General features: G+C 42.6%; 2 protein-coding genes across 3 annotated transcripts; both read left to right on the forward strand.

Annotated features, from left to right (window-relative positions):
* Positions 1 to 281: 281 nt before the first annotated feature.
* RRS1 (ribosome biogenesis regulator 1 homolog) lies at positions 282 to 2,381 on the forward strand. The gene has a single exon (XM_015618815.2). It carries the CDS (start codon positions 358 to 360, stop codon positions 1,441 to 1,443), a length of 1,086 nt encoding a protein of 361 aa, XP_015474301.1. The 5' UTR covers positions 282 to 357; the 3' UTR covers positions 1,444 to 2,381.
* ADHFE1 (alcohol dehydrogenase iron containing 1) lies at positions 1,616 to 23,881 on the forward strand. Of its 2 annotated transcripts, none has more exons than XM_015618814.3 (14): positions 1,616 to 1,705; positions 4,313 to 4,350; positions 6,619 to 6,662; positions 6,841 to 6,894; positions 8,057 to 8,211; positions 8,382 to 8,578; positions 8,981 to 9,058; positions 10,193 to 10,298; positions 11,540 to 11,692; positions 12,845 to 12,943; positions 13,875 to 13,953; positions 14,100 to 14,196; positions 17,325 to 17,482; positions 21,062 to 23,879. In XM_015618814.3, the coding sequence occupies exons 4-14, from the start codon at positions 6,841 to 6,843 to the stop codon at positions 21,143 to 21,145; spliced, it is 1,260 nt and encodes a 419-aa protein (XP_015474300.1). In that variant the 5' UTR covers positions 1,616 to 1,705; positions 4,313 to 4,350; positions 6,619 to 6,662; the 3' UTR covers positions 21,146 to 23,879. The 2 variants fall into 2 exon arrangements, with proteins under 2 accessions (XP_015474300.1, XP_015474299.1); XM_015618813.3 differs by lacking the exon at positions 1,616 to 1,705 and adding an exon at positions 3,961 to 4,054 and having other exon boundaries at positions 21,062 to 23,881.
* Positions 23,882 to 24,245: the final 364 nt, after the last annotated feature.

Consider the following 24,245-nt stretch of genomic DNA (forward strand, 5'->3'; position numbering starts at 1 on the left):
GTCGACCAGTGATGTCTGGTCACAGCTTGGACTTGATGTCCTCAGAGGGTTTTCCGAGCCTAATTGATTCTGTGATTCTGGGACTGGAAGTGTATGCCCACAAGCCACGGCGGCAGGTCCGCTGGCAGAGGAGCTGAGGCGCGGTGGCACCACAGCGGCGCCCCTGCAGGTCTCCGAGGAGCCACGGCTCCCTCTGGCGGGCGGGCAGGCGGGACTACATTACCCGGCGAGCATTGCGCCCGCCCTGCCCCAAGGACTCGGCGCTTCCGGGCGCGGCGCTTCCGGCGCGCTGACCCGGCGGAGCTTTGCCGCACTCCCGGGGCAGCGGCGGCGCCGTTCGCACGTGGAGCCGCTGCCATGGCGGCCGTGCGGGTGGAGACGGTGCTGGCGGCCGCCGAGGAGCAGGAGGCGGAGAAGCGGCGGAGCATCACGGTGGAAAAGGAGCTGGAGCTGGAGTACGATCTGGGCAATTTGCTGGCGGTGGACCGCAACCCCCCGCCGGCGGCGGCGCTTCGCGGGGCCGGCCCTCGGCGGGAGGCTCTGCTGCGGGCGCTGGCCCGCGACAACACGCAGCTGCTCGTGTCTCAGCTTTGGGAGCTGCCGGCCGAGCGCGCCGGCGGCGCCGGGGGCCCGCTGGTGGCGCAGCTGCCCGAGCCCACGTTCCGCCTGCCACGGGAGAAGCCGCCGCCGAAGCCGCGGCCACCGACGCGCTGGGAGCAGTTCGCGCGGCTGAAGGGCATCCGCCGCAAGAAGAAAACCTCGCTGGTGTGGGACGAGCAGGCCAAGGAGTGGCGGCGGCGCTGGGGCTACCGGCGGGCGGGCGGAGACCCGTCCCGCGCCTGGCTGGCGGAGGTGCCTGCGGGCGCCGACCCCGAGGAGGACCAGTTCGCCCGGCTGCGGCGGGAGAAGCGGGAGCGGGTGGCGCGCAACGAGCTGAACCGGCTGCGCAACCTGGCCCGAGCCCACCGCGCCGGGAGCGCCGTGCCCGCCGCGCCCCTGCACCCCACCGGCCACCAGGACCGCGACGAGCTGCGCCGGGTCGCCCGCGTCGCCCGCACCTCCACCGCCTCGCTCGGCCGCTTCCAGCCGCGCCTGCCGAAGGAACCGGCGGAGCCGCCTTCCCGCAGCGGCGGCAAGAAGCGCCGCTTCGAGCCGCTGCTGGGCAACCTGGCGGCCGAGCGCAGCCGGCAGCTGGAGCTGCTGCGGGACATGGGCAGCAAGAAGCCGGTGCTCGACATCACCCGCGCCGTCAACAAGCAGCTGCGGCAGGAGGAAGCCGAGGCGGCCGCTGCCAACAAGGGCAAGAAGCAGTCGAAGCGGGGCAAGCGCGGCCGGCGGCAGCAGCGGCCTGGGCGCAGCGGCAAGAAGAGCGGAGCCCGGCGGCAGCCACAACAGAAGCCTGCGGGCGGTGGCACCGGCGGGGGCAGGAGGAAGAAGGCGTGAGGGACAGTGTGCAGCACGGGCTGGGGATGCCCACCGAGGCGTGGGAAGGGACTGTCACTGCCAGCCTCCTGCCCGGCGCTCTATTCACACACGTATCTGTCAATAAATGCGTTCTGACCTTTCTAAAACATCCTGCGTTTGGCTCTTAGCTGGTAGAAAGAGTGCCGTGTTCTCCATCCAAGGGAAATTGATGTCCTGTTAAGGGGGTCGGTAGCCCCAGTTCTCCCCACGGATGGGGGTTTCACAGGAACTTGTTTCACAGGTAATGTTGCTTCTAAGTTAGCCTGCAGCATTTCTGCCAGGACAAAAGCTGAGCAAAGCTGTCTCGGTTTTAGGTAGCTGGGACTGGCACTGGATGTGACCTGGAGTTTTGATGGAGTAGCAGCCGCAGGTCCATTTAAAGGATGTGGCTGCTGCTCTCTCCCTTAGGCAAGTGGCCTGACGATGGAGCTCTTGCTCTGTAAGTCAGCTAATGCCGTTCAGCTCTATGGTATTCAGGTTCAGTTGCAAAAGGAATGTGTAAACTTAGTGTAAGATTTACTGCAGGGCCTAAGAAATTGTACAGATTTTCTAGAGCATTTTGTTGATGAAAAAAGGAAGTCAAAAATTGCTTACCAGCCATTGAGTTCAGCAGAAAAATGTTTGTATTGTACAGGTTAGAACCTATACAATAAATCTGTCCCTGTAGTAGCAGTAATGCATCGTTTTATACAAATAATCTTACAGTGTTTACCTAGCAGTTTGAGAGCAGGTAGTAGAAATTCTCTCAGACTTCTTCCCGTTACTCTTTTGAACTTTTGTAGTGTCACATGTACACTTGAAAGAGAAAATCTGCTGTCTCGGATGTGTGGCTTAGCTACAGGGAAGATGTTCCATGGTAAGAAAGTTAGTAAAACAAGTTTCAGTAATCTCAATTAAATTAGGTTTTTAAACTCTGAGGTTTTTGAGTGGTTGATGATATTGTAATGCCTCGCTGCAAGTGAGTTTTTGAAAAAGCTGGGTGACTTTAGCAGTTCTCTTATCTCGTTCTGTAGCACTTCAGTTAGGATGGCAGCTTTGGTAAAAAAGCATCAGAAAGCAAAAACCTTTGTGTAGGGGAGCTGCTGTGGGCAGAAGGGGTATGTACACCTTGGAGCTTGGGTGGCAATGATAGACTGACCACTGCCCAACCTATGGGCCTTGCATAAGGTGCGTGCTTTGGACTTGTCAGTGGCTGGAATGATCTTGTGGGCACAACTCTCTGTTAGCAACCTTTGAGTGTAAGTATCAAGGCAAAGCAGGGGCAACAGACATTTGGACAGGTGGAAAAGGTGGTTACAGAGACATTCCAGACCTCTGATCTTCCAGGCATTTCCATAGGGCACGTCTTGTATGTGCTCAGCCAGAGAGAAGGGCTCTTTTCCCTTACATATCCACGCCTGATGAGAATTCTGTGCTGCTCACAAGGCTTCTGGTCAGTTTTCTCCACCAAAATCCCATCAAGTGGGTTCATCTCCAGCAGCAAAGTGGTTACCTGAGCAGAGGTGCAGATGCTCCTGTGATGTTGTCACTTTCTGGCTCTCACAAGTGGATAAACATTTTGCGGCTTCATGTGGGGGCCTGAGCAGGCCACTAACCTGCTTTCCCAAGCTCAATAGCTTGCAAAATTTTGAGTTTTAGACTCATCTGATCTGCTTATAGTCATTGAATGGTATGAGTTGGAAGGGACCTTAAAGATCATCTAGTAAGACATAAAGACTATGCAAAGGCAAAATACTTTTATCTGTTACAATAGAAAAACAACACTTTTTTTGTCAGAATCCAATGTTTCCTTTGCTTAATATTGATATACTACTTGGCTGGCAGCAAAGCAGCATATCTTACAGTTTAAAAATTTGGTTAGAAAATTTTGATCCATCCTGCGCTGTGATTTACTGTGATTCCATAGAATTACAGAATTTTTATGCTTGGAAGAGACCTCTGGAAATCATCTCATCCAAGGCCCCTGCTAAGGCAGGGTCGTCTAGAGCAGGTGACACAGGAACGTGTCTGAGTTGATTTTGAATGTCTCCAGAGAGGGAGACTCCACTGCCTCCCTGGGCAGCCTGTTCCAGTGCTCTGCTGCCCTCAGTGTGAAGAAATTCCTCATGCTGAAGTGAAGCTTCTTGTGTTTCAGTTTATGAACATTCCTCCTTGTCCTGTCACCGGGCACAACTGAAGAGTCAGAAAAGTATTTCACCAAATTTCAGGACCATGGGGTTTTTTTTATTATTTTCACTTTGCGATTCCATTACTTTCAATATTTTTCTGTGCCAAATACACGACACGGGCTGGGTCCTGATTAGATTTTAGTCGCTCTTCATCGGCATTCTGTGCTTTATATTTCAGCAACCAGGTTTTGCTTGCCTTAAAACAGGCGTGAGTTGGGTTTTGACACGGCTGACCGTAGTACCGTGGGCTGAAGGCGGACCCCTCAGTTTGGGTCAGCCGTGTGCGGGGCCTGGCAGCGGCGCTGTCCCGGGAGGAGGCGCTGCCGCCAGCCCGGCCCCGGCCCGGGCCGTGCCCAGATCCGGGCCATGGCGGCGGGGCGGGCGCGGGTGTCCCGCCTGCTGCGGCAGCTGGAGCGGGCAGCGTGAGTGCGGCGGGAGGGGGCATGGGGGTCCCCCCGGGTCCCTCCCGGGGCAGCCCGGGGGCCGCGGCTGGAAAGGGAAAAGCGAAAAGCGGCGGCCGCTCCGCCCCTGCGAAGCCCCCGCCGTGCCCGCTCCCGCTGCACACCGCCCTTGGAATGGGTGCTTACAAGGAGACTTTCGTTTTTCTGCTTTAGTTTCCCCCTTTTAACCATACCTTTTTTTTTTTTTTTTTTTTTTTTTTTTTTTAACATTTTAACTAGTTGTCGGTGCCCGAGCCATGGCCACACTTACTCCCAAGGTAAGACTTAATTTGTGTCTACAGAATAGTTCTGTAGGAGACCATGGCCCCGCAAAGGGCTGTATGTATCCATGTAACCTGGGCAGAGGGTGCAGGTAACAGGTGGGAAGGAACAATCTGAAGGAGAAGGTAAAGAGCCTGTTATTTTGCACCTGTACAACGGTAGTGGTTATTGTTGGAGTCACTGTTGCCACATAAAGCACAGCTACTGCCTCCTGTCCCCTCCCTCCCCATACCATGTTGATCTGAACTTTGCTCTGGCTGTCATCACCTGAACCAGCTCAACTTCAGATCTGCTTTAGGATACACACCTGTTACGTCAGAAAATAAACAGGGAGCTGTATGGATAAAAAGTAGCCTTTCACAAAGGTGTGTGTTGACCTGGGGAATAAAATCTCCGTAGGGTTTTTATACAGTCAGTCCCAAGAATGCAGCTCACTTGTGCCAGTTGTGGACTTTGATTAGGGGAGCTGCGCTGAGTAACCCAAGTCACCCTGGGAGGAGTTTCTGTTTGCTTGGTCTGTAGGGTGGCTAGGAGAATAACTATCTGTCAGCCTCTAGGTAGTTGGTCAGTCTCCAGATCCACTAAAAACTGATGTTTTGGGCAATAATTTCAGTAATGTGTAACTCCAAGTATCATGCGTAGAACACTTAGTAAAGAATTGGCGTTGTCATTTTACATGCAGAAAAGCTATTTATATGTTCAGATACTTGTTTTACCCAAGACCATCGTACAGCAAGACAATAGTGCAGCTGAGAAATAGAATTTCATTCTTTCATTTGTCTGCTTGATAACCTACTCAGTCAATTCAAGCTAAACTCTTGCTAAACTGAAGCCTGAATTAAGAACCCTCTCTGAAAGTTTTAGGCAGCAATAGAGTCTATAGTGTAGCAAGATGATAGCAGTTCAGTAGATCTCTAAATAGTGGGAATTGATTGAACACTGACTAGAACTGGGGAAAAAAAAAAAAAAAAGTTATTTGTGTTTCTTGGCAGTGTTCAAGGAAATAGTGGAATTTTTGAATGCAGTAAAATTTGCCCTGGAAGTTAAGTTTGGTTCGAGAATGCAACGGCAGGGCACCTATTATACTATCAGAAAGCAAGAGAGTAAATGGTTTGGACATGTCCTTAGCCTGACAAATTAATGACTGAAAGTACAGTAGACTCCAGCTCCAGGAGAGGTCAAACATGTACAGCCTGGCAAGAGGTGGCAATGAAAGAGCTGATAGCAGCTGGCCTGTGTTTGAATAGAAAGTACGTAATGGGTTTTAATGTATCTATCTGTTACTGGTGTGGGTCAGTGCTTCAGTGCACCCCAGCATGTCTAAGACTCATTGTCATGGCTTCACTCGTTGGATTGGAATCCAAATTACATATTTTCAATTAATGTAGCAAGGCATGTCTTCAACAGGAAGAGCAGAATGCTTCACCTGATCTTTTCTTGGAGAATAATGGGCAATTTCAGTTGATGTTGTTTGCTTCACTCTGTGGAAAAATCAGAATATGCCAGAAATTGAGTTTTATGATAATTCATGCAAAAAATGACACGGCAGAGAGAAGCTGTGACTGAAATACTCTCCTTATAAATATATTCTAATTGAAGTTAAGAGTAACACATTGATTCTTATTTATAATTAGCAGTGCATGCGGTAATTTTCTAGCAAATAATTCAGTTTCACCTGCAAGTTCAGGACTACGCAGAAGTAAAAAGAAGTGTAAACACCTTTTAGTATTGTTCCTATGCATGCATAAGGTGTTCTCTATTCAGGTGCATAAAGAAGATGTCTCACAAATTTCTCTTAAACATTGTTTTGAAGGTTATCATGTAGCCCCTACACATTTCTAGCACCTCTTAGCTTGTAGGTAGCAGTTTGAGTGTTCTACACATGCTCAGTTCTACGTTTTATGTGCTGTTCTTGTCTTTGTAGACTGCAAACAAATTCTTATGCAACCTTCCTGCTAATTTATTCATCTTTTATAATAAATACTTCATTCTTGAAAGAACTTGAAGAAACTCACTTGTTTTGTTGAATTATATGTGTGAAATCAAGTACATGGATCATTTAATCTCATAAACAGCAAAGGATGAAATGGGTAACTGTTATCCAGACAAGATGAGATGAGCTGTGGAAATTAGTGATTCTAAAGTGTGTGAAGTGTGTGAAAATTAGTGATTCTAAAAGCAAAGGAATCTATCAACTCTAGAGCTGAGAAACAAATTTAAATAACTTATTGTTCCCTAATTCTGCTGTTTTATTTCCATTACAGTCCCTGAACGGTCCACCCCGGGGAGTACAGACTATGCATTTGAGGTAGATTTAATGATAAAATATATTTCATTTAAAATTTGTATAAGCAATACTTCTTGACCAATATGGCATTTAACAAATATTGACATTATTAAATATTTATGTTTCACTTTGGGCCAGTAGGGCCAGATGCCTTTTTTGTTGAGAAAAATAAATGTGGGTTGTTTTTTTTTCTTTATAGATGGCCATTTCAAACATCCGATATGGAGAAGGAGTTACAAAAGAGATTGGCATGGTAAGCTGCTGTGGTGTAAGTCCATCACTGGTGAAAAGCTGTTTTCTAAAGGGCTGCCGGTGCTATCAATCCACTTAATAAAGGAAAGCTTATAAATTATGTGGTCCTATGTATCAGTGTGAGAAGGCTGGAGCATAATTTTTGGTTGAAGAAAACCAAAATGGTGCATCAGTGCTGCTGTGATATATGAAATGCAGCTCAGGGGACAATTTGGTTATTGATAACTTGCTAGAATTACACAACAATGTTTTTTCTCTGGCAGGGAATTTAATTCAGAAAGTTTTGAATCCTGGTGACTCACCAGGATTTTCTCAAGATCACTTTCATCTTTCTAGCGCTCATTAAAATGAATCAGAGACTTTCTTTAAATTATCTAGATATTAATTCAGCTCTCAGTTTGCCCTGTGTAAGTGCAGAGTTTTTGTTTCAGCAGTATGTGATGGTTCACCTAAATACATTGTTCTGGTATGCTTTTATCACTGTTTTTTTCATGTATAATTTTTCCTCCATTTTGGCATTACTGGCATTAATAAATCTCTTTTTTATATGAAAATTTGTGAAGTAAAATTATATAGTAAATTAAATTAGACAGAACCTATCTTTAAACAGCACTAGAATAATTTATATGTACTGTATAGCTATAGTGACAATTCACTTAGCAAAGGTTAGGATGTAGAATTATTTTTTTTTTCCTTTTGCCACCTCATTTTGATTTTTCATCAGTAAGTTAATATTCAGTATTACATTTTCATGATTTTAATTCTGTGCTTTGGTAGGTAGTGTAGACAACCTCTAAAAAAGCTTTTTTCATTCTCACAGGAACTGAGGAAAAATATTTTAAACAATGTTTTATATTTTACTATAGTTTAAAGTGGTTCCATGTGGTTCAACAACTTTAGTTTTCTGCTGTCATAGGATTTCAGTTATATAAATTTGGCAGCCTTAAACTTAATTCTGCTTTCTGTATTCTACATGTGTGTGGCTAATGCTCTTTTTCTTCAACTGGTTTTAAATTTAATGGTTTTAAAAATTTTACAATAGCCAACTAGTTTTAAGCCAGGGTTTTATTATTATCAAATGGTCCCATTTATTTGGATTAGTGTTAAACGGTGAAGTGTATGATTTTATACCGGTTGTTTGGTTTTTTGATTTGTTACTGTAGGACCTGCAGAATCTTGGTGCTAGAAGAGTTTGTTTGATGACAGATAAAAACCTCTCCAAACTGCCTCCTGTAAATGCAGTATTGAATTCCTTGGCAAAATATGGTATAAACTTTCAAATATATGATAATGTCCGTGTGGAGCCAACAGACCAAAGGTACAATTTCTTTCTGATAGTGCACTTCTCCAGGTAGTGCCTAGGCCTTTACAGGGTTCCATATGGCTTTTTAAACACCTCCTTGTGGCCTGTATGCTGGTCTTAATACTTAGTTTCCCTGTGTACTGGTTTTATCCTGACTAATTGGAAAATCTTGCTTGTGTTCTAAGTTTCCTGGATGCCATTCAATTTGCTAAAAAGGGAGAGTTTGATGCCTACGTTGCTGTTGGAGGTGGGTCTGTAATAGACACCTGTAAAGCTGCCAACCTGTATGCAGCCAGCCCTTCATCAGAATTCCTGGATTATGTCAATGCTCCTATTGGGAAAGGGAAGCCTGTCACTGTGCCCCTCAAGCCACTTATTGCAGGTAAAGCATGAGGAGAGTGTGCGAAGAGTTTGGGCAAAGGGAAGGTGGGTCATTCTACTCTCTCTGATATTTCTGCTGGAATCAGTTTACTGTGACTGTTTCAGCTTCCTTTGGGTTTACTTCTCCTCCAGTTGTATTCAGCAGTCATTTTGCTGTTTAATTCAGTGGAGGTAAAATCAGAGGTTTTATCATTACTTTGTTTTGTTTAGCTCAGTTAGAGTCCTTGATTGACAAAAGAGATCAAAGTAGAAGTTTCCCTTTGATCTGGTGGCTTTTGATCAGGGATACCCCCAAGATTTCCTGGGTCCTGTATTTTGGATGGTGTTACTATTGTGGTTTTATTATTTATTTTGCAGTATTATATATTTATTATTTGTTGTTATCCCCATTCTTCCCTTTCAGTTCCTACGACATCTGGCACTGGAAGTGAAACTACTGGCGTTGCCATTTTTGACTTCAAAGAACTAAAAGTTAAAACGGGTGAGGTTTTGGTGCTTTTTGGCGGGTTTTGTTTGTTTTGTGGGGGTTTTTGTGTATTATTCAAGACAATTGCTTTTCCAATGTCTTTGTTATTTCCCTGCCTTGAAAGGAAGGAATACTGCATGTCGTTTCAGGTGTCATTTTGTTTGATTCAACTGCCACAGGCAAATTTTAAAAGCTTAAAGGTTTCCTCCTTGAATTAAATTTATAACATATTAACATAATGAAATACCTATGTAATACGGTGGATTATAGTTTGAAGGCAAAACAGGAAACTAAAATCTTTCAAGTCCTTAAATGGCAGAAAATGTTAATTTGCAAAGGAAATTTCTACTTATATTCAAGTTCAACCAACTGTTCCTTATTTCCTCTGTATTTTTCTTTCTACTTTTAAGATTTCTGCTTCTTTATTGTGTAATTGCAACCAAATGTTCCTCTTCCTGACTTTGGAAACCTCAGGCCTGGGATGCTTTGCAAGTGAGGGACACTATCTTCCTTTGGCCTTTTCATCCCTGGCAAATAGAGATTAAGGCTAAAATGTCATCTTGAGCTTCAAACTGTTTTAAGTTTTGCTTCTCAACATGTGGATTTTATATGCCACACAGTCTGCAGAACTTGGGACCCAGATGGGTGTGCTAAGGAGGTTTAACAATAGCTCAGGAGTTTTCTAGTCTATACGTAGTCAATCTGTCTGTCTGTCTCAAAGCTACATCTTTGCAGCCTTAACCAAAATACAAGGACATCTGGTTATTACAGATTCTGAAGACAGCAATTGGCAGTAGCAATTGATAGTAGATACAAACCAGTTTTTGCATCTTACATCCACAGAAGATGCAAATCTAAGAATACTGCAGATGCCACAGATGTCTTACAAGGTTGCAAACAGAGAGAACATTGTCTGGTATAATTCACTTCAGGCAAAAGTCTCAAATCATATAAGTCTTCTAGAGAGACTTCATCATCAGTCTTATATTCATAAATAGTCTCTACCCTCCCTTCTCTCTCTTTGGGTTCATGTTCATGGTTTCAAATATTTTTTCCCTTCTCATTGTCATGTTCTGATCATTAAGCTTATCTTGTCCTATTTTGTTGCAAACCATCTTTGACTGATTTTCCTCCCTTTACACATTGCAGGTATTGCTTCAAGAGCCATTAAGCCAACATTAGGCATCATTGATCCTTTACACACGCTGTCTATGCCTGAACGAATAGTGGCCAACAGTGGCTTTGATGTGCTTTGGTGAGTTTTCTGCATAGGCTGCTACTTGATGTTATTTTCACTATAATGATTGTAGTAAAAATGTATTTTGAGAGCACTAGAAGATGGTCTTTTTTTCTCTGTTTGCTGTTCTTGTTAAGGTGAGCTCTTGCAGACTTTCCTCATCGTTACTTTCACTGCCTCCCTCAGAAAGTACGGAAACAAATCCTGCATTTGCAGAAATTATAATTTTTTTGCAGTGCACTGGAGAAACTGTTTGCTTCCAGAATAGCCATTGTCAGGAAAGAGTCCAAATGCCCCTTTTTAAGGGATCATGGAGATAGATGATTAATCACAACTGTAATAGCATTTATCATGAATTACAGACATGGCAGGAAATAGAGAACAAGAATTTTCTAACAAAAGCCATGATGTGTCAATAAAAATTTGTAAAACTTGTGAGATACTAGCAGAACTTCACCCAGATATGGTCACCTTTGGAACCAGTCTCATACTTTGCTTTTCACTTGGCACAAAATTTTATTTGTCTTAAACCAACAGCTTAACTGCACAAAATGCATTGGCATTTCTATTTGGAGAGCCAGAGCTTACTTTGCTTCTGGGTGCTATGTATATTAAAGTAATAGATATGTGATGAAACTGTGACTTCTCAACTGTGGTGAAGGACCCTGGCCTGCAATGTCTGTAATGAAAAAAAAGGCATTTGTTCATCAATGAAATTGATTTGTCTGTAGTTTTGTTCATCTTAGTGGAGCCATCTTAGTAGGCAGTGCCCTTTTAAGTGGTCAGGCTCATGAGTATCTGGGAGATGAGACTACTGGCAGTTCCACTTAGGTTAAATATTATACCCATAATTTTTTCAGTACTTCTAAAAGAAAAGTACCTTATGAAGTTTCCAGTGCTTTAAAGCTTTTTAAAGCTTCTTACGATTCCTGTCCTACAGAAAGGAAATGCACTCATTGCACACATACAGCCCTCTTCAGTAGAAAATTCTACAAGTGCTGGTGCATCCAACCAGGCTTTTAGCATGGTGTGAACTGATAGAAGGGGACTGAGTTTAGATTGCCTTCTGTGTGTTTGTTGGAGAGGAAGTGCTCTGGAGGTGCTGGCCCAGCATTCTTCCAGTTGTCTGTGAGATTGTATTTCTTGTTTCAGCAACTCTTAGACACCAGAAATAAATAAGAACCTGCAGTCAAAGGGCAGCAGGGCGGTAAAATGGATCTCTCCCCATTAAATAATTAATTTTTTAATCTTTCTGTTAGCCATGCCCTGGAATCATACACTGCTCTCCCTTACAACAAGCGCAGTCCCTGCCCTTCCAATCCCATCAACCGCCCAGCCTACCAAGGCAGCAACCCCGTCAGCGATGTCTGGGCTCTGCACGCTCTGCGTATTGTCGCTAAATATCTGAAAAGGTAACACATTTAGCAGCCATCTCCCATGCAGTGTGCTCAGTCACCAGTGCCCTAAAAGACATGCTTGCAAGAATGTAAATTTTGGGCTAGAATGAGGCAAGCTTCAAGATTAAGCTTTTGTTTTCTACCCTGGATTTTTTGTAAATAAAGGAAAATATTTTTCAAATAAAATTCAAAATAAACTTGGGATTTCTAGTTTGTCATAAGGAGGCAGCTTTTTAATGCCTCTGTGAATCTATTTTAGAAGTCCTCAGTTAAAGGTATTTCAAGCTGTTCAGTTAATATGGGAGCAGCATTTACCTATTTTTTTCAAGAAACTCCTTTCTATGACAGTACAAGGGGAATATGTAACAAACAGAATAAAATACTGCTAGTGTTATTTCTGTGGCCTCCAGTGTAAATTAAGATACCTGCACATCCATCAAGAAGGTAATGACATGCACTTATGGATGTGCAAAATTATGCATTTATTGCAAACCTGCTCATTCTTAAGAGACCTTCAGTTTAGAATAGGTATTGACTTAGCTGGGAGTTGGTTTTGATCCCTGTCAATACCATTTTGGCCTCTTTACCGCTTTTGCATACCATGTGCACTTCTATTAAAGATCAGTGTGGGGGTTTTTAGTAAAATCTTTTCACAGTACCTAGTGAGTCAAAATAGTTGGCTTTTGTTCCTTTAGAATCTATTCATGAGATGTTTTCTTCTTACTGTCAAACTACACAAGGATCAGAAGGCACAGGGAGGCAGGGAATCCTGTCTTCTTCCCACACTGGTGGTGGGGTCTAGAGCACCACCTAATGAGGTGGTGAGAAAGCTGAAGTGATACTGGAGCCATGCATGGAAATACCAGAGATTCTAAGTAGAATGTTTTAATTCACCACTGAATTGAATATGGTTAAAGTCACTCTTTTTTTGAAAAATGAAAGGAAGCTTGCCCTTCACTGAACCAGTATGATCTACTTAAGTGATCCAGATGCAAGATTGTTCTTTCACCGAAGTGTGACTTGATTCTGTTTCCATCATTTTTATCTCAGCTTATTTTTTAGATTTTTTGTATATCTCTCCATAAAGATGCCTTCTCTCCCTTCTCCCTCCTGAATCACCTGTCTGTCTGTGAATTCATTGGTACCATTTGCCTCCATGGTGCACAGAGCCATTAGAAACCCTGAAGACCGTGAAGCAAGAGCCAACATGCACCTGGCAAGTGCTTTTGCTGGTATTGGCTTTGGCAATGCTGGTGTTCATCTCTGGTGAGTACAGAGAAATAGCAACCCCATGTGAGGTTAGCTTATAGCTAGTGTTTGTTTCAGATTGTCAAAGATGTTGCTGCCCTTGTTGCTGAATGTAGGGTGATTGTAGCCTGACCCGTGATACTGAAGGACCTGTGTGTTGTGACAAACAGATGGGCTCTTGTGATTTATGTGTATAAGGATTATGTATTCTGGGTTGTGATACTCAGAACCAATTTCATGAAAATTACAAAACACAGCCTTCTTTACCTTCCTTGATAGTAAAAACAAGAGTAAAAAAGACAACAACATTTCGAGTGTTGGGTTTCATGCCAGCCGTTCCACAGTGAGACAGTAATCTTGAGTTTTACCTGAACTGATGCAATTATTTGTAAGTTTGTCTGTGGGATAGGCAATCATCAGTCTGAAATGAGCTGTAATTAATATTGCAAGGCGATATAGTTTCATTTGGATGAAAATCTCCACAAAGCAAAGCCTCAAAGTGAATTGTGTGCAGAAGTTATTAGCAGTCATTCTCTTCAGAGACCTTCCTTTCATTCCTTTTCTTTGAGCAAGCCTACTCTTTTAATTATATCTTAAAATTAAAGTTTATTTTTCTCAGAGAGTGTGAACACATAGGTATGCAGAGTATGATATTTTTGGCATATCTACATTACTTTAGGAACTGAACATCTTTCAGTCCAGTCAGTAAAGTAATAAAACTTCACACTCACAAAGTAAGGAGGTACTGTTTCTTACAGCTAGGTTCCTGAGGTGCAGAGGGATGAGGGTTGTCTGTACCTAGTATCCACACCATACCTGTCAGTACCTTCTGAGTATCTGTACTGAAGAGACTTATATACTGAAAACTGACCACGAAAGGGACTGAACACAAATTTTCCAAATACCGGGAGAGCTGCCCTAACCACTCTCTCTCTGCTCTCTGTTCCAGCCATGGAATGTCTTACCCTATTTCTGGTTTGGTGAAAACTTATAAACCAAAGGATTATAATGTGGATCACTCTTTAGTGGTAAAACTTGTTTATTTTTGGGTTTTTATTATACATTTCAAATATCTGTTGTCTGTCATTAATGAGCAATTAAAGTCCATTGAAGTTAAAAGTACATGTCTTGTTGATGTGTTTTATTATTTTTTTTCTTTTTTTTTTCCCCCCAGCCACATGGTCTTTCTGTGGTGCTGACATCCCCAGCAGTGTTTGCTTTCACAGCACAGATACATCCTGAGCGGCATTTAGAAGCTGCAGAGATTCTAGGTAGGAATATCTGTGGGTACAGTACTCGTGTACAAATGGAATTCTTTCCAAAATGACATTTTGGGATTGAAAAAAATTGTGTGCAATGAATTGTCATTGATTGTTGGGGAGGGGTTAAGTTTAAAAGAACAAGATTCTGGAATTAGATGTAATGCAAATTAGATAGAATAATGCTGATTTTTGATACTGAATTATGTGATTAGAGGAGCAAGCTGGAGAAATCTGATTCCTGGCCAGAAAAGTGGATGGCAGAAATTAATCTGTTGCAAATCAAACAAGAGTAGCTGTGATTGGCAGAACTCTTGGTGCTTTATGAAGAGTAGTTACCATAAAGTGAACCACTACTCAGAGGCATTTGTCAGCTAAAAAGAAGGATTTTGCTTACCAAATTCCCTGCTATGACAGTGAATTAGAACAGTGATATTCTGAATCACTCCTGCTCTTTTTTCACACAGCTGTGGGTTTTGGTCTTCCTAACGTAGGCCTAAGCTTGTTCGTAGGTGTTGGAATTTCTCAGTGGCTTATGTCAAGGGAAAGTTTTTCCTGGAGTAGCTCTTCTGTGGACACATATATAATGACTATGAAGAGATTAATGAACAAAATGTCCCTTTGCTTTTTAGCAGAAAAAAAAAGAGGTGAATGCTGCAAGCTGACAGCTCATTTAAAGGTTATTTTCTCATACAGTGCCTTTTTATGTGTGCAGTCCATCACCAAAGGGTATCCTGAGAGAAAGGATAGCTCTTTATTATACCTCCAGTGTGACTATGTGTAATAAAGCAGCTTCCAGTGATGTAATCTCAGAGCTGTTAGCAGTCTAGCTGTGACAGCATGGCTCTGCACTGAGCTAATTTATATCTAACATCAGGGTCTTTGCCTGCACTAGGTTTTGTGTCATGGCTACACTGCTGCTAATAGCCATGCTGGCTAAGGAGCAGTCATAGCCACATGCACAGAAGTGCAGGGAGTGGAGAAAAAGTGGTTAGGCCACCTGTCCTGGTATTTGGAAAATTTGTGTTCAGTCCCTTGTATGGTCAGCCTTTTGTATGCAAGTCACAGCAATCCAGTCATGTATACGACTTGCTTGTGTAAGTAATCTCAAAGCATTGGGCTTCTCAAGGAAGAATGGGACTTTTATATAGACAATGAAAATACCACCGTATTTTATAGAGGGTGTAAAACAACATGGTCAGAAAACTGCATTGGGTGAAAGTTCTGTGTATTTCATAAACGTCCTGTAAGGTTGTTCAGGCTTCCTCTGACAGTATGCTGTCCTGCCTATTGTCAAAACCAAAATACAAACCTAGCTGGAATCATACACTAAGCAATATCTGTGTTCCTACAGCAATAGCTTACAACTAAAACTAGATGAAGAAAATGTGCCTGGATAACTGGTCAGCACATCATACCAGAAAATTTCAGCTCTGGCTCTTGATTTTAAAACAAATGACTGAAAAGCAGTTCCTTTAGGTTTTGTGGTATTAACTTTGCCATAAATTCTGTCTCTAAAAGTTCTGTTAATTTTCTCAGTAGAAATTTTAACTACGTCATTGTGTGCCTTGCTGGAAAGGGATTCTGCCAAAAACATGTCACATGTAATTGAATTTACTAGTTCCCATCTGGGGTGTTTACTTCTGAGTCCACTCCAGAGTCCAACTGACTACAGTAGCTGATTCAAATCTGTCATGTTGCCAAATGCAGTGGCTAAAAAGGTATTTTATGACATGAAGCAGATTACTAAATAGTTATGTTGTGGGTATGTACAGCTGTGTATTTGGGTACAACCAGAAAAAGCTTGATACCTCCCTGGGTGTATTCTTAAATAGTTGAAATAGGTGTGCACGTGGCCAGAAATTTTCTAAGTGCAGTCAAAGACTGATGAATCTTTTAGGTTGAGCAAAAAGAAAGTACTAGAACTATAGCAATATTTTAAAACTGCCAATCACGTTTACTGTCATGTTTTATCCTCCTCCCTTTCCCTTTTACTTTACCGTCTGAAGATAGTATGTTTATGTTCTAGTTACCCCTCCACAGCAAAACCCAGGATGAACGCAGACTTCATGGCATAGCCCAAATAGCACAAGATTTCCTACAAGACTGTCATATCTTATTGATCAGTTTTTCCCAGACATTATTTGCTAGATTACTGCCAGTCTTACTACCTGAATATCTGAACTCTTCAAGTGGGCTTGTAGGTCTCCTGTTCACTTAACTCCCTTTGAATGTTACACTGAGCTGCGTGAGTATCACAGAAGATGTTTCTCCTGTAGCTGTGTATTGCTCTTACTCATCTCACAGTATGGCACTTGGACCTAACATAGTTCTGTTGTAACATCACTGAGGTTACACCAGAAGCAATTGAGCTCGGGCTACTTTGAAATAAGTCATATGGAGGAGCTTGGGTCTCCTGTCTGAACATGCTCTTATTATTAATTTTATCTAAGTCCTGAACATTCATTGAAGAACAGAACGCAAGCTATTCTGTAAGAAATATTTGTAATCTTTCCTTTTATATTGGTGTTTTCATTACTGTTCAATAGATGTTTCAAAGAGAGCAGTTCCTCCTCTCTGGTTCTACAGTACCCTACACAAGTCAGCACATATTCAAACAGCAATAAATTTAGAATTTACTCAACCCGCTGAACACTGCCCTGCTGTCTCCTGCCTTTTTCAGACTGCATGCTGTAGTCCTCTCTGTGAATGTGTAATTGAAGGGAGCAGTCCTCTAGATGTCAGCAAACTCAAGGCCTTAAATGAAGATAGCATTTGGCATGATGTCCATACAAATAAATACCAGTGACGTTCATGCGCTAGCTTCTTTCCGCCCAGCAGTTAGTCAGGCTGAAAAGTGCTTCTCCCTGTAAGCACAGAGGGAACGGAAGTTAACCTCATGTGGCAGTTAGTCTTTTTGGCAGTAGTTAACCTGCTTCTGATCTTGTTTTATTTCACCTTTCACAAACTGTTCCAACTGTAAAATGAGGACTGATTCTTCTTTTTACTTCATGCTGCTTTTAGGGCAGTGGCTGTTATGTATGGATATGTATTCAGCTGATATTATGATTAAATTAAGTCCAGGACAGGCTTCCTCTGCTCTCTCCACCCTACAGTCAAGGCATTATGTCTTATTTTAGGAGCTGACATCCGCACTGCCAGAATCAAAGATGCAGGGCTTATTTTGGCAGACACACTCCGGAAATTCCTATTTGATCTGAATGTTGATGATGGCTTGGCTGCAATTGGTTATTCCAAAGCAGACATCCCTGCATTAGTCAAAGGCACTCTGCCTCAGGTAAGACACAGAGCAAAACAGTTTTTCTTGTCAAATGAAATACAGCAGATTTTGGCAAAAACAGAAGTGCTTCTTTTCCAGCAAGTTTTATTTCTGTTCCTACATGAAGACTATTTAAATGGAGAAAATTATGGGTAGTCAACTGTATTTTGTTTCACTCCACAGCTTAGGTTTTTCTTTTCAGTGGGATGGAGTGAATGCTGCAGTTTTCACATGGATTCAGAAAAAAGGGCTAAGTGTTTGGGTTTGGGGTTTTAATGTTATAGTTTTTTAAAAGAGGATGTTTTTCATAGGCCTGAGATCTTTGTAGTAGATACTGCTTTTTCATAACTACCTCTCTTAATAATGTGTGCAGGTGGTCTGTAGATAAAGCCTTAATACCAAGTGCTATCTGGTAAGAACGACCAAACTCACTTTGCATTTAACTTTCCATATTGAGAAGTTGCATTTTTCTTCGCAGATGGCTTTTTTGTTCCATTGACCCCCATCAGAATTTGAAATAAGGTCCCCTGGGATGATATAGATTAAACTTGTAATACCCTTTATTGTTTCAGTGCCCACAAAGACACTGCAAAAAGCAACACACCACTCTTAAAGCAAAATCCAGAGTCTTCCTTGTAAAAAGAGAGTTTGATTCACATGCTATGGACCTAGTATTTGTTTCCACCAAGTTTCAAGGGAAATACATACTTTGGAGAAAATGAAAATTTTTTAGGCCAAAACATTCACTTTTTACAGCAGATCCTGTATAGTTCTTCTCACTCATAAATCTCAGAGCACCTTAGAACAGTTACATTAACAGTAAATATTAATGTTTCTGTTTTATACCTGAGAAGGTGACACAAAGGTGCAACTACTTAGGATCACATACAACAGAGCAGTGGCAAAGCCAGGGAGAAAACTAAGGTCTCTGAGCACCCCTTAGGTAGGTTATGCATGTACATTGTTATGAGGCATTTGGAGAGTTTGTTTTGATAAACATGTTTCTTTAAAACAATCATTGAATGCAAGTTTTGCATATCTGGAGGGGAGTTCTTCACCAAAAGATGTTGAAAGGTTCTTCTGTGTTCTTATGGCATCAATGATTAATTGTACTGTGTAAAATGAGATGATTTAACAGTTTCTCAGGCCTTATTTTTTCATATGAGATGTAATATGATGTAAACATAGCAGTGTTCCTTAACAGTCTGTTAGTAACCGTGGGTTAATCCATACATTCATTTTTTGGTATAATTTTTTTTTGCTTTTCATCTTGCAGTGGGTTTGCTTTGTAATACAGCAATGGCCCATTCACATCAGAAAGCTAATGTGGTGTAATGGTGATAGCACTAAAAATTTTGCCAAGTATATTCCATGCACTGCAGTGTAGGCTGCAGGGAAAAACTTAATCTGACTGCTGGGATTTGGTGTGGGACCTCTGTTGGGACAGACATCAGTGCTTGAAGTTAAAACAGAATTTTATTTCCCTTCCTAAGTGAGTCTATTGAAATTGATCTTATTTACAGATAGCAGTTACTCTAGTGAAGAAGATGCTGTCTCAAAGTTCAAGGTGGCTGGGTGGTGGTGTTTGAGAGGAGATGGGGGCACTGGAAATCAGAGATTGTGGAAAGGCTTTTCTCTGTCCACCAACCCCCTGCAGACATCCTGGAGGCAGCCACAATGGGGCTGAGGCAGTGATGAGTCCAGAGCTGCTTGGTTTGGCACGAGACCAGAGTGCATTGAGTCCGACTGAGGGAGCCAGGGCCTTGCTGTCTGGGCACCAGCAAATATCAGCAAGCTTGTGCAGAGGTAATGATGGTGCCTCTGTGTCGAGCATACGGGAGGAGCACCCGTTTGCAGCCTTCTGTTGACAGAGCTGGGAAATGCTCCAGTCTGTCAGGCTGTCAGGCTGGCTGTCTCCTGTCACCCAGTGTGATTTTACAGATAACTTTGGACATCTCAGTGCACAGAGCTGCAATACTGGCTTTGGCCCAGATGGTCCTAATACGATGAATTTATGAATACTTGAGCACTGTGTTGTTATATTTTGCATATTATGAGTCTGAAAAAAACAACACACTGTTGCCCTAGTGCTATTTGAATTTTCCATTTGGTTTCAAAACTACACAGAAGAATCTTAGTCTTCTCTTTGGCTGTATCTCTGTGTAGCAGCACCAGTGTCAGGAATGGGGAAAGAGGTACCATTTGATTTCTACTTATGCACAAGTAAAGCTTCTTCTGTAGGTAAAATTACAGACGCAGAGCTGCACTTCTCAGGCTTCTCACAAACCATGCTAACCATGATTATGAGCTGTGAATACCTCACAGGTGACTTCTCACCATGCTAGACCACTGTTTCACGTTGTTTTGGCAGTGCAGTGGCCTCATGTGCTGTGTAACCACATCCAGCCTGCCCGCAAGTGGCATCTGTGCAGCCTTGTGCTGTGGCATCGCCCTGGGCAGTGGGGTGTGCTCTGCTCCCAGGGGCTCAGCTGAGCCTCCTGCCCATGCAGGGCACTGGCAGAGCCCCTTCCCCTGCATCCCACTCTGAGCCTGAGGCAAGGACCTCAGCAAATCCACTGTCTCATATGTGAAAAAATGAGGGAATTTTAAAGCTGGAGGGCAACATCTTCCACAAGGGAGATGTTGCAACAGGTTGCAGCAGAAGAAACTCTTGCCAAAACACACCTCATCTGAAAATAATGTGTTCCTAGTGTAGGCCTGTCTTTGCAGACATCTCTAACTCTCCCCAGCATTTCAATAAATGTAAAATCATTGGTTGTTGAGAACATGAAAGTTCTAATCATAACCAGTATGAGTACACTGATGTTAGGCCCTTTCAGCTGAATGTTTCTGCAGTAACTGGGTACCTACACTAATGCAGCTCCTCATTCTCAGCAGCACAGGGCTTTTCTGAATTTCAGCCCCTGCCCTTGTGGTTATTTTGTCAAGCAGAGCACTAAAGCACATACCTGAGTTTCATTTCAGTCAGTGGGACTATAGCACCTGAACATTCTGTTGAATCAGTGTACAAATGAAGACTTTGTACAGCTCCTTTGTATTCTGACTCCAAGGTGTGGGGCTGTTTATTAAGCAGTTTCATACTGTCCCTTGCTGTGTCTCTTTTTTGGAGTCTGACTTGCAAGTGCTGTTTATTCTCCCCATTTACAGCAGCTCCTGGGCCTTGAGAGATGTAGTATTTTGAAAGTCCTGGTCCCTAAAACTCTTAACTCCTAGTTCGGGGCTGGCAAATTAATTTAAAAATGAACTATATTCTCAGGATAATGTCCTCAGTGTACTGACATCTGTGATGGAGAAGGCCCATGTTTGCTATGCTTGACTCTGAGGATGAACAGCATTCTGATCTTGCTTCTGTGTATTTAATTACATTAAATTTAATTTTAGCTTATGTATTCTTGAAAGTACTGTACAGTTGATGATGCTTCAACTTTAATTATTTGATTACTTATTTTGCAAAACCTTGTTATTCACTATGAAGTATGTTGGTACAGAGACACATAGTTCACCTACTGGTAGGTAGGTATTACAAATAATTTTGTTGGTCTCCATTTATAATACAGTTTTTCTTTCATCTTGCAGGAGAGAGTCACTAAACTATCACCACGTCCCCAAACAGAAGAAGACTTATCTGCTCTCTTTGAGGCTTCCATGAAACTTTATTAGCTTAAGCATGTTGTTCTGGAGAGTGTGGTCTGTTCTAACACAGAGGTAGTTTCTCATAGATACGGGACTGGACTTGTTTAGAGCATGGAAGAATTTGGGTACCTTTGACTTCTGTTCCATTGTACACTGCCAAAAGGTCACGTAATTCATCTTTAACTAAACGGTGCTTTGAAGTGTCGACTTGACTGTGGTTTCTTTCTTGCTCACTAGTCAGTGGCATTGACTTGCATAAAAGAGCAGATTTCTTGCATTACTGAAGGATTTTTTTGTGCTTTAGAGGTAGTCAAAGGTGAAAAATTTGTTCTAAGGGATATTTCAAACCATTTTGCAAATTCTGTTTCTATTTAAATTATCCATAATTTTGTTATAAAAAGTCATGCTAGTTAAGAAATAATGAAGGTAATTTTTAATTAGGGAGAGGAAGTCCCTTGCAGAAAATGTCAGCTTACTGTATTCTGTTCTGCTTTATCATCTTTTTACCATCTGGCTTTGCTAAGAAGGCTGTTGAACTGGGGTGTTTTTTCATTGTTTGGTTAAGAAAAATATACATCATAGCTGCTTGAAAATTTGGTTTGGTTTAAAATTCTGACATATATTGTCATATATTTATCTTTCCTCTTGTAATCTCTATAATTGTTATATATTTGTCCTTCCTTTTATGCTGTATGTGAGGTGTTCATCAGAGGAGCAAAACCAGGGTAAAACATGGTCACATACTCAACAGGAACCATGTAACAGCAAGACAGCATCCATCGTGGTCATTTTGTCTCTCTGAAGGCAACATCTCACTTTTCCTGCTGTGTTCTGTGGAAGGAAGCTCTCAACTGTATCTTGCTTTGCTGTAAATCAATTGCTTCTGCTGAGCCCCTGCAGGTGCTGTCCCTCAGAGCGCAGCCACCAGCCTGAGGAAGTGGCTGTGTGCTGTGGTTCAATATTAAAAAGTGGTGGTGAAGCATTTGGCTGCACGGTGCCCCACAGGGAGCACTGGTTAAATGTGGGAACGAGCGTGCACCTTCCGAGCAGTTAACCAGCTGGTTGACTGTCAGCTGAGAAAGGGAAGTGAGGAAAGGAGAAAGGAAACTAAAATTTTAATATTATTTTCCTTTATTTAAAAAGTTCACGTGGTTGTGTATACAGTTTGTTTAAATCAGATTCTGCTTCATGTTGGACTCTTGGAGCATCTGATTCATGCTGCAGCATGACAGCACAAGACAAATGAGAGAAAAACCTCATGACTTCTGGTGTGTGTATTTCTTTCTGCTGGGGAGGGAGCACTTTTCAGTCACCCTGTTGAAGGCTCTGTGCTTACACCTTTTCATTTGTGTGTTTGTCTGATCAAACTAGTGCTGCCCTAGAACCTGAGGACAGATGTGTACTGGATATTGGCACTGCATGTGTTTCTGTGCTGTTAAAACAGCTGGATGGATACTGGTTGAGGACTGGTTTTTAGAATCAGAACGGGTTTGGCAGCCATAGGACTGCACTGCCACTGTGTAACACACATGAGATTTCCATGTCCTTCTGAACCTTCCCCTCACTGGAATTGCCTACAAGTACCTCTGTCATGCAGGGTGATGTAATAGCAGGGGATTCACTTCATTATATTGTGCAAAGATGACATGTTTGGAAAAAAACATCTTTTTGTCAAAACCTTTTGTCCAGCCCTGTTGTTCAAAGTCAGGCTGGATGAGGCTCTGAGCCCCGTCTAGTGAAAGGTGTTCCTGCCCATGGCAGGGAGGCTAGAACTGGATCTTTAAGATCCCTTCCAGCCAAACCATTCTGTGGTTCTCTATAAACTTTTGGCCTGTTTTGTCTTTCTACTTCTGTCTTTCTGCAGTCTGTGGCTGCAGTACAGATTCATGGAGACAATCTTTTTGTCCAGAGCCTAATTCATGGCAGTCATGCTGTGCAGAGGGGGAATATACTCTCTGGGGAACTGAGCAGCATGTGATTTCATCACTGCAGCAGAGCACTTTGATGGGCTGCTTAGGAAGGTAGCATTACTTCTTCCAGCACACTTTTTATCTGCCTTTTATGCCAGTATGGCTGTTATTGGCAGGCTGCATTTTCAACTGACAGAACCTCATGCTTATACCAGGTAACCTGCAGCTTCTGATGATCCATAAAATAAACCTTATATCTCTTTTGATACTCTTATTTTACAGATGAGACAAAGGGGTTTATGTAATACCTAACTTAACATAAGCAGATGGTGCTGTAAGAAAGGACATTTCAGTTTTTCACACCTCTTTGGCTGCATCAAGGTCTTCAGCTGGCTTAAATTGGTTGTGGAATCTCTCCCACAGACGTCAGCTAGTGAAAAGCTCTCTCACGGACTTCAGTCTCCACTGCCAATTATTAGTTACTGGTTGAGATTTTCTGAGGAAAAATCCAGGGAGCTCGAGTTGCCCCAGAATGCTGTCTTTCAAATAATGATGTGACAGGGTGTCACATCCTGGCTCCTGGGCAGTGGTAGTTTTATTCTCAACTGAAGAGCTATGTGGGGTTTTTCATGTATTATCTCACTAAATGACTCTATGCTGGTATTTCTGTGGGGAGCTGGGATAACACTGTGAGTGCCCAGTGGTGGCTGGGCATGTGTGTGAAATATGGGAGGCTTGTTCTTGTGGCTCCTTTTAGTGCTGTGTTATTCAAACCCCCTGTGATGGATCTGTTTTAGATTATGCTGAAATGCAAATAACAAAAATAAACTTAAGCTTGTTTGAGAGTGTTTGAGAGCAGCATCTAATTCTGTATTCTCTGAGCTCTGTGCAGGTAAACACAACCCAAAACCTGGCCCATGTGATCACTCTGTCCATTTACATTGATTAGATTAGCTGTGGGGAGCAAGTATGAACAAGTGCTATGTAGTGCTGGTGAAAATACCAGCAGGTATTGTTTTATATGGAGTACCAAATGAAAAACTCACTTCACAAGGTAGAGCCTGCAGGATTGCTGCTTGGGATTTACAGATACGAGACCAGCTGGTACAGTAGTTTGTCCATCCTCTAATTTCCCTTGCCTCTTTCCATACCAGTACTGCTTTTTCTCAGCAGTTAGGAAAAGAATGAAGCAAAAAATGTGTACCTAACATGCCTAA

Source organism: Parus major, chromosome 2 (genome assembly GCF_001522545.3).
Source record: "Parus major isolate Abel chromosome 2, Parus_major1.1, whole genome shotgun sequence".
Lineage (NCBI taxonomy): Eukaryota > Metazoa > Chordata > Aves > Passeriformes > Paridae > Parus > Parus major.

Excerpts from the sequence above, each read along its gene's own strand:
- RRS1 (XM_015618815.2), top strand. The coding sequence starts at position 358 with ATGGCGGCCGTGCGGGTGGAGACGGTGCTGGCGGCCGCCGAGGAGCAG.
- ADHFE1 (XM_015618813.3), top strand. The coding sequence starts at position 3,999 with ATGGCGGCGGGGCGGGCGCGGGTGTCCCGCCTGCTGCGGCAGCTGGAG. Across the intron at positions 6,895-8,056 it reads TTACAAAAGAGATTGGCATG|GACCTGCAGAATCTTGGTGC; the intron begins GTAAGCTGCTGT and ends TTGTTACTGTAG. Across the intron at positions 8,579-8,980 it reads CCTCAAGCCACTTATTGCAG|TTCCTACGACATCTGGCACT; the intron begins GTAAAGCATGAG and ends CTTCCCTTTCAG.